Consider the following 14,883-nt stretch of genomic DNA (forward strand, 5'->3'; position numbering starts at 1 on the left):
GAAAAGAAAACAGACAATTCACCCAAGAGGGTTTATGGAAAAGATATTTACAATAACAGTAATATAATCCTGTCAGCAATCAAATAAAAATTAAAATAAGTTGATGTCGTCAACATTATATCACAATTAAATTTGAAACAATTTTATTATTTATTTTTAAAGACTTTATTTATCTGAGTTAAAAAAGAGCATGATCAGAGGGAGGGGTAGAGGAGAGGGAGAAGCAGACTCCTCGCTGAGCAGGGAGCCCAATGCAGGGCTCAATCCCAGGATTCTGGGATTATGACCTAGCTAAAGGCAAATGCTTAACTGACTAAGCCACCAGGTGCCCCAAATTTGAAACAATTTTAAGTGTTAAAAAAAGATAAAAGTAAAAATTCAGTGTGGATAAGAGTACAAGGAAATAAAAATATCCATCCAAAGCTAATGGCACTGTAAATTCATACATTCATTTCAGAAATAAAATTGGTGGAGCACCTGGGTGGCTCAGGTTGTTGGATTATCTGATTCTTGATTTTGGCTCAGCTTATGATATCAAGGTTGTGCGATTGAGACCTGCCTCAGGCTCTGAGCTTGGTGTGGAGTCTACTTAAGAGCCTGTTACTCTCTTTAAATAAAACCTTAAAAAAAAAAAAAGAGTCTGTTTCTCTCCCCTCCTTCTTTCCCAGCCCCTCCCCACTCTAAAAATATATATATGGAATCCCTGGGTGGTGCAGCGGTTGGGCGCCTGCCTTTGGCCCAGGGCGCGATCCTGGAGACCCGGGATCGAGTCCCACGCCGGGCTCCCGGTGCATGGAGCCTGCTTCTCCTTCTGCCTGTGTCTCTGCCTCTCTCTCTCTCTTTGTGTGACTATCATAAATAAATAAAAATATTTAAATATATATATATATGTATTAAAAAATTAAAATTACAAAAAGAAGTAAAATTGGCAATTAATATCAATAGCCATAATACTAGTCATACTCTTTAATTAAGGAATTTCTCTTTCTTAGCCTGAAGAGAGTACTCAAAGAAAAGTCCCTGCCAATAAAGATATTCGCTGATTATTTGTAATACTGAAAAACTGGTAACTGCATTTTCAACAGGAAATGGTTAAATTTGATAGACTACTAACTATTTAAAAAGGATAAATGTGAAGATTTTATAGTAGTACAGGGAAAAAAACAAAAACAAAAAAACTCTGTGGCAACCAACAGAAACAGAATCCAAAGGTTGGATCTGGAAAACAAAATCCAAAGGTTGCTCATACAATGATTGTGAAAATATATTTTTTGCTTGAATAAAGACCAGAAGGGAGCTTGGCAAAATAAAAACTGTTCCATTCAGGTAGTAAGAACCTTTACTAACTTCCTCCTTTTATATTTCTCTTAATTTGCTTTAATAGTATATTTTTCTCAATATGTAAAACAAGCATTTCCCAAGGTATACAATTCATCTTACCATGGTTTAGCTTTATGAGTTTCCCAAGCTCCTTGTGCTCCAGATTGTAGACACACTCACTTATAATTTTACTCTATTGACTCTAAAGTTTAAATTCAGGAAAGAAGCACACATACCTCACAGGCTGTATACAAGACACAGTTCGTCTGCCCTTGGCTTTCTCTGGGGAAGACTCATGTTTTTTAGAAGTATTTTGATGAGTGCTGCCTTCTTCCTCTTCCTCTGGCTTCTTTTTATTGTTAGAACTTGAGTTCAAAAGGACAAAAATAAAATACTCTCAATTCCTTAAAGCACACCCTGCTGTACTCTCCTCACCAAATCTACCACATATGGCTTAAATTTTCTCATTCTTTAGGACAATAAGCGTATCTTAACCGTAAGATTCCTCCAATAGAACCATTAGATCATATGTACAAATGGCTATAATGGGTAAATTTTGAGAACACTGATATAAGTCAAGGTGTGAATTGTCTGATGATAGTTCAGGAGGATGAGGAGGGATTCCAACTGCTCATCATCAAATGCACAAATGGCAGATAGTTAACCACTTTCCCAATATCTATTCTACTTTCTTTCCTATTAATAAACTCAAATTTTGTTTGGGACAGCAGGTACAGCAGGCAAAAGCACTGTACTTGTTTCAACAGCTTCTCTTCCAACTAAGGAAAATCTAAGTGACACAGTAGGGCAATTGAAGTATAAGCAGAGTTTTTGGAAAATTTTCACTTTTGTGATATGAGTGCTGCCCCTCTTCCTTTACCATACCCTTTTACTCCTGGAACATGGATATAATACCAGAAATATAGCAGTTATCTTGTGACAATGAGGCAACAGGCACAAAAAAGAAGCTGAGAAACACAGAGCTGCCACTTGAGTAACAAGTATGAAAAAAAACTAACACAGAGATGCTGCCCTAGCATTGTTCAGTCACTGAACCAGAGCCAACACAAACTTCTGTGAAGCAAATAAATCACTATTCTTTAAACCACTCTACCTGAATAGGCTATTATTCATATAAATATCTGAATTCATATAGCAAAATACATTCCTAAATAATAAGAACAAGCACAACATATTCTGCTTGCTATTAACCATAGAAGCTGGGATCCCTGGGTGGCGCAGCGGTTTGGCGCCGCCTTTGGCCCAGGGCGCGATCCTGGAGACCCAGGATCGAATCCCACATCGGGCTCCCGGTGCGTGGAGCCTGCTTCTCCCTCTGCCTGTGTCCCTGCCTCTCTCTCTCTCTGTGACTATCATAAATAAAAAAAAAATAAAAAAAAAAAACATAGAAGCAAACAGGAGTAAAACCTATGCCAACTGAGAGAAGCTGTGGCTACTTACACTTTCATTTTTTTGGAGGGTGGAATTTCATGGATGATTGCAGGAGTAGCACATCTCTTGGCTTTCATTTTCCCATGTTTTTCTTTCTGTTCCAAATCTTTCTGAGCAGAGAGTCTAGTAGATCTTCTGTGATATAGGAATTGACAAAATTTATCTGAAATGAATATATCTACTACAGATAGGCAATTGTGCCCTACAAATGTGAAAGTATGTCAAGCTGCCCAGGGCTACAAAGGGTTTAATGGTATTATTTCCACTCTAAAAACCTAATCTCTTGTTTTACTGTTGCTTTAGAAATTTCATCATAAAATGCTGGTGTTTAAATGAAGCAGATTTTAAGGTATTGACAATCACCTAGTATAGTTCCCTCCTTTTATAGGTAAAAGTCAAAAAAGATGAAGTGACTTGACCCTATTAATTACACAGCTAATTGCTGTCAGACTTGAAATTTGAGAGCAGGTCTGATAATTGACAAAGGTGTTTATTCTCTCCTTTTTTAAAGCCATACTCCCCCTTTTTTGGTAAAATATAACATATACCAAAAAGAGCACAAAATAAAAATCAAGCTAAATGATTACAAAGTGAAAACTCATGAAATCACCACCCAGGCTAAGAAACAGAACGCTGGCAGCAGCTACTATCTTGATTTGTTTAATAGTAATCAATACTTTTTTAAAAATTGTTTTGCTATTTAGCATGCATTCCATAAACATGGTACATTAGTTTGGAAAGAAAGAATAACAACAACCAAAAAAAAAAAAATCCCTTTAGATAATATAATCAGACTACTACAAATATTTTTTTCTGTCTGGTTTATTTCACTCAACATTATGTTTGTGAGATTTAACTACATTGATTCACATAACTAATTCACCGATTTTCAATGCTGTATAACAGTCACTGCAGGAATGTACCACTATTTATCAGTTTTCATGTATGTCTCTTGGTGCACACACTGCTGTTGGGTGTAAGTTGTAACACTGTTAGGTCATAAGGATATTGGTTTTATCAACTAAAGCTGTTTTCCAAAGTGCTTATACCAATCTATGTTTACCCTGGCAAGTTTATATTATAGAGTCTGCATTGCTCTACATCCTCCTGAACACTTGATATTGTCAATGACTTAATTTAGCTGGTATGCAGTAAAATCTCATTGTGGTTTCAATTTGCTTTTTCCTGATTACCAATGAGATAGAGCAACTTTTCACATGTTTATCGATCATTTGGATATCCTCTTTGGCAGACTTTAGCTCAAGTCTTTTTTCCACTGGGTTGTCAATCCTTTCCTGACTGATTATTAGGAATACTAAGAATATAAGCCCTTTGTAGGTTTGTGTCACAAGTATCTTCTCCCACTTGGGGGTTGGCTTTTTACTCTTTATGGTATCATTTGATTAGATAAATGTCTCAAATACATCAATACCCCTCTTCATTATGCTCAGTGCTTTTCTGTATTCTATTTAAAAAAAAAAAAAAAAAAAATCGGGCAGCCAGGATGGCTCGGCGGCTTAGCGCCACCTTCAGCCCAGGGCGTGGCCCTGAGGGCCTGGGATCCGTCCCAGGTAGGGCTGCCTGCATGGAGCCTGCTTCTCCCTCTCCCTGTGTCTCTGCCTCCGTGTGTCTCTCATTAATAAATAAACAAAATATTTAAAAATAAATAAATAAATAATCTTCCCCTATTCTAAGGTCGTAAAGATATTCTCCTATATTTCCTTATATGAGCTCTAGCTCTCATATGTAGATCTACAATTCCACCTAGAATTGACTTTTTTAAGGGTGCCTGGCTGGCTCAGTCAGGAACATGAAGCTCTTGATCTTCGGGTTGTGGGTTTGGGCCCCATGTTAGGTATAGAGATTACTATAAATAAACAAACTTGAAAAAAAAAATGACCGTTTTATATGGAGTGAGGCAGGGACCAACTTTCATGCTGTTCTGTCTGGAGATCCACTGGCCAAGCATTGTTTACTAAAGCGGGAGAGGGAGCACTGTTTCCCCCACAGATCTGCACCTTTGTCATATACCACGTCCATATATGGGAGCGTGAATTTCTATTTGATTCCACTGGTCTCATTAATCCTTGAATAACATCATAAAGCTTTAATTACTGCAGCTTCATAATAATATGCCTTTCCATGTAATAGACACTTCAAAAGTATCTGGCTATTCTTAGACCTTTGCATTTCTCAATAAATTTTAGCATCAACTTATCAATGTCCAAAGTGAAAACCATTGGGGTTTTTATGGATATTGCACTGAATCTACAGATTAGTTAGGGAGAATCAACATCTTTATAATACTGAGTTTCCTAATCCATAAATATGGTATGCCCTGCCATTTATTTAGATCTTGTTTAATTTCTCTGAACATTTTCTTTATAAAAGTCTTAAACACTGTAAGGACTTATTATTACATATTCAGGCTTTTTTGCTATTGTATAGAATATCAATTTTTAAATCTTTATTACAAAGAATATCAAGCATATTTTTAAAATTAAGAGAATTACATAACGAACTCTAAATACTCATCAATCAGTTTCAGAAATTATCAACTCATAGCCAATCATGTATCAGTCTTCTCTCCATCCACTCCCCAGATTTTGAAGCAAATCCTAACTAAATGTCTATCTTTCATCTGATATATTTCATATTAATCTCTAAAAGAAAGTACTCATAAAAAAATACATGGAGGGGAGGTGGGCGGGGGGTGGGGGTGACTGGGTGACGGGCACTGAGGTGGGCACTTGACGGGATGAGCACTGGGTGTTATTCTATATGTTGGCAAATTGAACACCAATAAAAAATAAATTTATAAAAAAAATACATGGAGTAATGAAAAGCAAATTTATTGAATTAAGGAATGAAGTAATGGATATACTTCATTATATAATGATGATATATATATTATATATATATCATATATATTATATGTGCATATTATAAAACATAGACAAAATACAAAAATACACCTATTTGAAGGCACTGGAAAGTGACCAAAAGCAGGCAGAAAACAGAGGAACATTTATCCATGAAAAACAGCCACTGCAAAAGGTAAGAATTATGAGTTAGCAGCTTTTTTGCCTGAGGTACTCCCCAAACGTAGCAGTTCCAATAGCAGAAAATTTCAGTCTCACTGGCTAGAGATAACAGAAGATAGAATTCAAGGCCAGTACAACTGGAAATTTAAAGGAAAATCCCAGAAGTGAAACAGCTACAGAAAAGATGTCACTCAAAATCTGAGCAAAAACTCTGTACAAATTCCTGCCTGACTGTTAAACCATGTGTCTTTAGGGGAGACTTAGGGGGCCTGGCAAAAAGACAAGAAGAAACTGGTGAGCTGCCCATCCTTCAAAGACATAACTGCACTAGTTAAAACTGATGAGTTTGCTGTTTTATTAAGTGTATTCCCCACTGTGTGTGTATTTATTTATTTATTCATTCATTCATTCATTCACTCATTCATTCATTATTATTTTTAATTTATGATAGTCCCACAGAGAGAGAGAGAGAGAGAGACAGAGACACAGGCAGAGGGAGAAGCAGGCTCCATGCACCAGGAGCCTGACGTGGGATTCGATCCCGGGTCTCCAGGATCGCGCCCTGGGCCAAAGGCAGGCGCTAAACCGCTGCACCACCCAGAGATCCCCCCACTGTGTATTTAGTAGGATGGCACAAAGTTAACATCTTACTAACTTGAGGTGTCAGTAGACAAACGTTGGAGCTGGCAGAGGGCTGAAAATTTAGAGACAGACTCCAGAAGTAAGAGAACCACAGAGAGGATGAACACTTAGCTGAGTATAAACTCTACCCTAAGTCTTGGCTGACCTCTAACCTTTACAGGCCCAGGGGAAACTGCAAGGAGCCAGACTAAAAAAGCATCAGCTATGTATGCAAATATATGAATAGCCAATAATCACATGAAAATGTGGATCAACATCATTAGGCCTCAGAAAAATGAAAATTAAAAACAATGAAGTATTGAAAAAACTGACAATACCAAAGAGTTAGCTAGGATACAGAACAACTGAAACTCTCCTATAATGCTAGGGCAGCCCGGATGGCTCAGTGGCTTAGCGCCTGCCTTCAGCCCCGGGCGTGATCTTGGAGACCAAGGATCGAGTTCCAAGTCAGGCTCCCTGCATAGAGCCTGCTTCTCTCTCTGCCTGTCTCTCTCTCTCTCTCTCTACTCTGTGTCTCTCATGAATAAATAAAATCTTAAAAAAAAAAAAAAAAACTCTCCTGTACTGCTAGTGGGAAGATAAATCACCTTGGAAAACATTCTGGCTATTTCTTATAATATACATTTTACATTATGGCCCAGCAGTTGTACTCCAAAGTATTTACCCAAAAGAAATACATGTCCTTACAACTATTCATAGCAGCTTTATACAGTCCCAAACTGGAAACAACCCAAATGCCCATCATCTGGTGAATGGATAAATAAATCGTGGCATACCGACTCAGTAGAACTTACTATCAGCTATAAAAAGGAACTACTAATAAACACAATGACAAGTATGAATCTCAAAAACACATGCTAAGTTAGATGTCAGATATAAAAGAGTACTGTATAATTCCATTTATTTATTTTATTTTATTTTATTTTTATTTATTTATGATAGTCACACACAGAGAGAAAGAGGCAGAGACATAGGCAGAGGGAGAAGCAGGCTCCAGGGTCTCCAGGATCGCGCCCTGGGCCAAAGGCAGGCGCCAAACCGCTGCGCCACCCAGGGATCCCTGTATAATTCCATTTATAAAAATATCTAGAACAGGACAAATTAATTGATGGTGACAGGAATTGGAACAGTGGTTGCCTGTGGGTGGGAGATGAGAGAGTGAGAAGGTAAAAGAACCAAAAAAAAAAAAGGGGGGGTAGAAGAGGCAATACAGATTGATTATAAAGGGGTAAGAATGAGAGAACTTTCTGAAGTGATGGAAATGTTCTATATATTTTGATTGTAAGATTTATGGTTGCATGGTGGTATGTATTGTCAAAACTGATCAGACTGTATATTTACAATGTGCAAATTATTATCCAGCAAAATTAGTTAACTTTTAAAAATGAACTGGGAATCATAAAAATTAGAAAGAAAGAAGATAAAGCATATGAATACAGGACTATTTTGGGCCATTACTTAAATTCAACATACAGTGATGTTATTAAGTCAAGAGAAGAATAGCTGGGTGTCTTTAGGGAAAAATGGCTAAGGGATAAGATATCAAAAATTAAAACATATGTTTGTGATAAAGCAACACCTCCATGGAAAAATTATTATTACAAACTAAGGCCTTACTGACTCTTAACTATTTTGTGTAAAAGAAGTTTTGGCCATCTTTCAGCCTACCCAGTGAAACCATGTGACAATAAAATAGTAGGAAGGAATTTGTATGACTATCTACACCTTCCTAACCCATCTGCCATCTTTTTTTTTTTTTAAAGATTTTATTTATTTATTTATTTATTTATTTATTTGTGAGAGAGAGAGAGAGAGAGAGAGAGAGAGAGAGGCAGAGACACAGGGAGAGGGAGAAGCAGGCTCCATGCAGGGAGCCCGACATGGGACTCAATCCTGGGTCTCTGGGATCACGCTCTGGGCAAAAGGCAGCACTAAACCACTGAGCCACCCGGGCTTCCCACCATCTGCCATTCCTTTCCAGATCAGGCAACTCTGGACTCAGATAACTCGGAGATCTGAAATTAATGACACTAATGTTTTACCTCTTATTATGCATTTTCACAATGCATTATCATTTACTGTACTGTCACATACCATCCCATTTGGCCCTTTATGACAAGAAGCCTGAGGGATATGGTCATTCTCAATAAGCTGAGATTTTGAGTGGTAGAAGTACCTGCTGTAAAAATGAAACAAAGCAATAAACCATCCAGATTGTCTAACTCTGAAGGCAGCTGAATTCCTGTTAAACCATCACTTCCAAAATCCATTCAGAATTCAGTCCAAAAAAAAAAAAAAAAAGAATTCAGTCAGGATGAAAGGTAATTATATATAAAATGGAGAAATGAAGACATTAACATTATCCCAAATTCTGAAGAAATTTATAGGACACTAGGTCCCTTTTCTTTAGGCTTCACTTCACAATCTAAACACGGAACACGGGCAGCCCCAGTGGCTCATCAGTTTAGCATCACCTTCAGCCCAGGGCGTGATCCAGGAGACCCGGGATCGAGTGCCATGTTAGGCTCCCTGCATGGAGTCTGCTTCTCCCTCTGCCTGTGTCTCTGCCTGTCTCTCTCTCTCTGTGTCTGTCATGAATAAATAAAATCTTTAAAATAAATAAATAAACAGACAAACAAATGAACATGGAACAGAAACCACAGAATCAACCAGTAGCAATCTCTTAAGACTCGTGTGTTATATGGTTGGTTGAGATTTTATAGAATTCTTTGATTAAAATGGGCTTCTTCACTTGGGATACCTGGGTAGTTCATTTGGTTAACTGTCCAACACTTGATTTGGGCTCAGGTCATGATCTCATGATTTTAAGATCAAGCCTGGTGTCTGACTCCGCACTCAGCATAGAATCTGCTTGAGATTCTCTCCTCTTCCCCCACTCGCACGCTCACTCTCTCTCTCAACTAAAATGAATCTTTAAAAATAATAATAATAATAATAATAAAATAAATTTAAAAAAACAATAAAATGGGCTTCTTTACCAAAAAAGATTAGGATAAGCTTGTATGATACTATCCTCAAAAGGCAACACCCTATGCCAGCATGAGCCTTTACAAAGGTTAATTTCATCACTTTTGAGCAACAAAATATGTTATTATCTGTATATAAATAATATCACTTGCCATGCCTCTTCTTTGAGGATATTCTAGGAAACATCAAAGTATAAAGCAATAGGGGCATCTACATGGCTCAGTTGGTTGGGCATTCAACTCTTGACTTTGGCTCAAGTCATGATCTCAGAGTTGTGAGACTGAGCTCTGCATGGGTCTCCATGCGGTGTGGAGCCAGGTTCTCTCTCGGCCCGACCCCTTCTCTCTCTCTTAAAACAAAAAAAAAAAAGATACTGATGCAAATGCAACAAAGACATTGAATGTTTTAAGACCACCAGTGCCAAGACTTGCTTCTTAACCCATCCACCCATCCATCCATTCATTCAAGTATTTATTCAGCTTCTGCTCCTCCCAGACACTGTTAAGCATGGTAAGAATATACAATGCTTGCCCTTATGAAATTAATTATTACCTATAAACAGGAAAAAATATCTGTCATATCTATCATATAGTCACACAAGTTGCAACCCATACTATCTACAATTCATAAATGTTATGAAGATTTAATGAGGTAATATAAGAGTCTAATATAGTATAGGACACATAGTCTAACAATTATTCTTTGAACATCATTAATATAATCACCACTTTGAGCCTTGAAACAGTCTTACCTCTGAGGCTGCACTGGAGTATTTTTTGAGGTGGTTCCCTTGACTTCAAGGGAAGAACAAATATTTGATGGAATGGACTGTTCCACCAGATTTTCTTTTTCTGCCTCTTTGTAGTAAGTGTTTTCGACTGTGGGAGAGCAAAAACTAGTTAGCACTCAAATCCCAAGGAAATAAGTTGGAGATGAGAAACATATATATACATATAAATAGGACTTAACACTAGACTGAAAACTGCGTGCGTGTGTATATATATCCCTTCTAGGCAGTGGAATTATTAGTCCAGTGACATCTTATACAGAGGACCAATTTATAAAATCTACTTTGGTAGAAGCTGAAATGTAGGATCTAAGGTCTATCTGCCAGCCTAAGTTGTCACGACAGAGAAAAGGATCTCTGACTTTTAATGCTGATATAATTATATTATCAGGCATTATGGGTATAACCACCAGTTTTTCTCCCCTCCAGAAATTAAAAACACTAAGAGTTAAAAGATGTAGCATTTGAAAAAAGGGATTATACAGGCGGGAAGGGGAAGGAGATATTTTATCATAAGTTCTGCTGATGTTAGCATGGCCATCGTGGAACAGAAGGGAAAAAAGCACTATTAGAATAAGGAAACAGAAAAAAAAAAAGAATAAAGAGAAAAGAACAACCAAGTAAAGGCTTCATGGAAGAAACAGCATTTGTTGAAATAGCTTATGAACTGAGCTTTTTTTTTTTTTTTTTTTGAACTGAGCCTTGATGAAAGAAAAAAACTCCAATCAAGTAACAGGAAAGAAAAATCAGGCTATGAAAACACATTTCATGCATTGCTTATTCCAAAGAATAATCATTTGGCTCATTCCCTAAAGAAGCTTTTTTCTGGAGGGGAGAAAAAGAAACAAAAAAACGATAGTGTATTATGTCAAGGCTACAATAGAGGCACTTACCCCATTTAAAAGCAGATATGATAAAATTTTTTAAAATTTAATATAAAAATTTAACAGGGGTGCCTGGCTGGCTCAGTCAGTAGAGCATTATCACTCTTGATCTCAAGGTTGTAAGTCTGAGTACCATGTTGGGTGTAGAAATTACTTAAAAATAAAATCTTAAAAAAATATACTATATACTGTCTATAAAACAAATGCACGTAAAATATAGACACACCATGCTAAAACTAATCAAAAGAAAGCTGGAATGGATATATTAACATCAGACAATGCAGATTTCAGAGCAAAGAATATTACCAGAGATAAAATGATCATTTCAAAATGATAAAATGGTCAATCCCTCAAAATGCCATAACCTAAATATTTATGTACCTAATAACAGAGCTTCAAAATACACAAAGCAAAAAGTACAAGAAATAGATAAAACCATAAGTATAGCCTGAAATTTCAATCTGTCTCTCTAGTTTATGGAATAAATTGACAGAATAATCAGTAAGAATATAATAGTCATAAATAACATAAGCAAATGTGTATGGCTGTATTCCAATAAAACTTTATCAACAAAAATATGTTGCAGTCAACTCATCAAGAGGACATAACAATTACAAACATGTATGGATATATACATATATGTATGCATGTATATATTACATATATGTTATATATATACAAAGCCCCAGATACATGAAGGAAAAACTGAAAAAATTAAAGGGATAAGTAGACAATTCAACAATATAACTGAAGATTTCAGTATCTCCATTTTCAATAATGGATAGTACACTTAGATGAAGATCAGTAAGGAAATAGAAGACTTAAGCAACACTATCAACCAACTTGACCCAACTGACATTATGTAATTCTCCACCCAAAATGACATCAGAATACACATTCCCTTTTAAGTACACACAGAACATCTACCAAGACAGGCCACATTCTGGGCCATGAAACAATACATTCAAAAGGATTCAAGTCACACATTCAAAAGTAATGTTCTTTAACTGCAATGGAATTAAATCCCTCAAGAAATCAATAATAGAGACTATTTCGAGAACTGCCCCCACCATATATTTGGAAATTAAATAACACATTTCTAAATAACATTTAGATAACTTCAAACTAGTAGAAATACAAACTACCAACCCTCATTCAAGAAGAGAGAACCTGTATCTGTTAAAGAAACTGAATTTGTAGTTAAAAAACTTTTCTACAAAGATTCTTTCTACAAAGAAAATGTCAGATGGGCTGAGTGCAGAGCCTGATGCAAGGCTAAATCCCAACACCCTGAGATTATGACCTGAGCCAAAATCAAGAGTCAGATGCTCGACTAAGTCACCCAGGCACCCCAACTAACCCATCATATCATACTTAATGGTGAAAGCCTAAATGCAACAGTCGGTATGTCTACCCTTTCCACTCCTATCCAATATCCTACTAAAAGTCCTAGCCAGTACAATATGCAAGAAAAAGAAATAAAAGGCGTATTTACAGATGACATGATCATCTATTTAGAAATCTGATGGAGGGCAGCCCCGGTGGCACAGCAGTTTGGCGCCGCCTGCAGCCTGGGGTATGATCCTGGAAACCCGGGATCGAGTCCCACATTGGGCTCCCTGCATGGAGCCTGGTTCTCCCTCTGCCTGTGTCTCTGCCTCTCTGCCTCTCTCTCTCTCTGTGTCTATGAATAAATAAATAAAATCTTAAAAAAAAAGAATTACCTATAAAAAAAAAAAGGAAATCTGATGGAATCTAGGGGCACCTGGGTAGCTCAGTTGGTTAAGCATCTGCCTTTGGCTCAGGTCATGATCCCAGGGTCCTGGTATCGAGGCCCCCTCCACCCAGCCCCCGGCTTCCTGCTCAACCAGGAGTCTGCTTCTTCCTCTCCCACTCCTCTCCAGTTTGTGTTCTCTCTCTCTCTCTCAAATAAATAAAATCTTAAAAAATAATAGAAATCTTAAAGAATCTATAAAAAAACCTACTAAAACTAATAAATGAGTTTAGAAGGTAGCAGGATAAAAGATCAGTATATAAAAATTAATTTTATGTCCTTGTATTAGCAACACAATAGGAAATTAAAATTAAAATAGAAGTATGAAAAGAACTTTGAGAACACAAATCAGGGGAATTAGAGAAAAAAATGGTATTTGAGCTGGACCTTGGATGATGAGTAGAAACTTTTCAGTTATATTAAAATGCAGAGGGAACAGCACTAATAGACAGGTGAGAACATGTAATATGAAAGAACACATACACACACAAAAAAAGAAAGAAAGAACACAGACTATGGGGCTTAAGGCGCATGAATGTAAGCAAGGTACATGGTCTTGGCACATAACAGACCCAGCAGAAGTCTCTTGCTTTGGGGCACACTGTTGACAAAACAGTCTTAAACGGAAAGTAGTCCAGATAAATTAGGTAATATTACCTAATATTCTTTCAATTCAAGAAGAGCACAAGAGCAGAAAATCTGCCACACCTAATGAAATAATGAAATTCACCTGAGAGAGCACTCAGGCCACACGTGTTCCAAGCATGCCATACAGTTCTAATCCCTTCTGTAAGAAAGATAATGGATGCAAAAGTTCAGGGTCCTTGTCCTGATCCCAAATTCAACAGATGTCATCTGTGCTCATGAATTAATTATTTGAAAGTCATCCTAGCAGCTTAGACTTTGTAAATTAGAAAAGTTCACTAAAAATACAGCTATTTCCTGGTATGGCTCCTCTAGTTGATGGTCTAATTGAAGCCAGTTTCAGATTTACCTGTTAAGGGTAATTTCCAAATATTCTAAATTGATTGTGGTGATGATTGGACAACTACTCTATCAACATAAAAAACACTGAAATGTATGCTTTAGGTGATTTGTACAGGTGAATTATATCTAAATATAGCTATTATTTCAAAAAATCACTTTTAAGGATGTATGATCTCTTTAAAAATGCTTTTGTTCTGATGAAATAGACAATATTCCACAGATTAGTAACCACCAGTGTAAATGTCAATTATCTTTTAAAATCAAATACATAAAAAAATAAAAATAAAAAATAAAAAATAAAAAATAAAAAAATAAAATCAAATACATGACTCAAAGAATTGTTGTACAGTGGCAAGGAATACATTCTTCTCTCCTGCTCTTTTGTTCCTAGTCAGACTCAGGTTTGTTAAATCTTGTCATAAAAAGAAAACAGTTACACCTCTGGCAACAAAAGTCTACGTTAGCTTAAGTTCCAAGAGATTTAAAAAAAAAAAAAGTGTAGTGCATTATTAGTGTTACATTCACCATGAAATAAATTAGCTCACTTCACCAATAATAAACCAAAGGATACAGCATTTAGGTAATTTCCCCAATCCCTCAGGCTCTTAATACACTGTTCCACCATTCTACCAAGGAGTTTTTTTTCTATTTTTTTTAATGATTTTATTTATTTATTCATGAGAGACAGAGAGAGAGGCAGAGACAGGCAGAGGGGAGAAGCAGGCTTCCCACAAGGAACCCGATGTGGGACTTGATCCAAGGACCCTGGGATAACACCTTAAGCCAAAGGCAGATGCTCAACCGCTGAGCCACCCAGGTGTCCCCAAGGAGCTTTTCTCTAAGATGATCTTTCTTACCTGGTCTCAAAGGTGTGACAATAGCTTGCTGAGGATTAGGCTTCCTCAGAGGAGTTTTGTCCTGAAAAAGCCCTGCTATGCCATTCTTCCCAGAAAACTTATTCTCCAAATTGGCCTTCTCTTCTGTGAAAAGGTAAAAGCATCATCA

At 36.8% G+C, this 14,883-nt stretch overlaps 1 protein-coding gene across 3 annotated transcripts in view; it reads right to left on the reverse strand.

Annotated features, from left to right (window-relative positions):
- Nucleotides 1–14,883, reverse strand: part of TPX2 (TPX2 microtubule nucleation factor) — a 61,917-nt gene that overhangs the window by 30,833 nt on the left and 16,201 nt on the right. For all 3 annotated transcript variants that reach the window (XM_055306170.1, XM_055306152.1, XM_055306161.1), the window contains exons 5-8: nucleotides 14,736–14,858; nucleotides 10,198–10,324; nucleotides 2,782–2,907; nucleotides 1,557–1,685 (exon numbers count right to left, since the gene is read on the reverse strand). In XM_055306170.1, coding sequence (XP_055162145.1) covers nucleotides 1,557–1,685; nucleotides 2,782–2,907; nucleotides 10,198–10,324; nucleotides 14,736–14,858 — 505 coding nt within the window. The remainder of the gene's footprint in view (nucleotides 1–1,556; nucleotides 1,686–2,781; nucleotides 2,908–10,197; nucleotides 10,325–14,735; nucleotides 14,859–14,883) is intronic.

This window comes from Nyctereutes procyonoides, unplaced genomic scaffold (genome assembly GCF_905146905.1).
Source record: "Nyctereutes procyonoides isolate TBG_1078 unplaced genomic scaffold, NYPRO_anot_genome, whole genome shotgun sequence".
Lineage (NCBI taxonomy): Eukaryota > Metazoa > Chordata > Mammalia > Carnivora > Canidae > Nyctereutes > Nyctereutes procyonoides.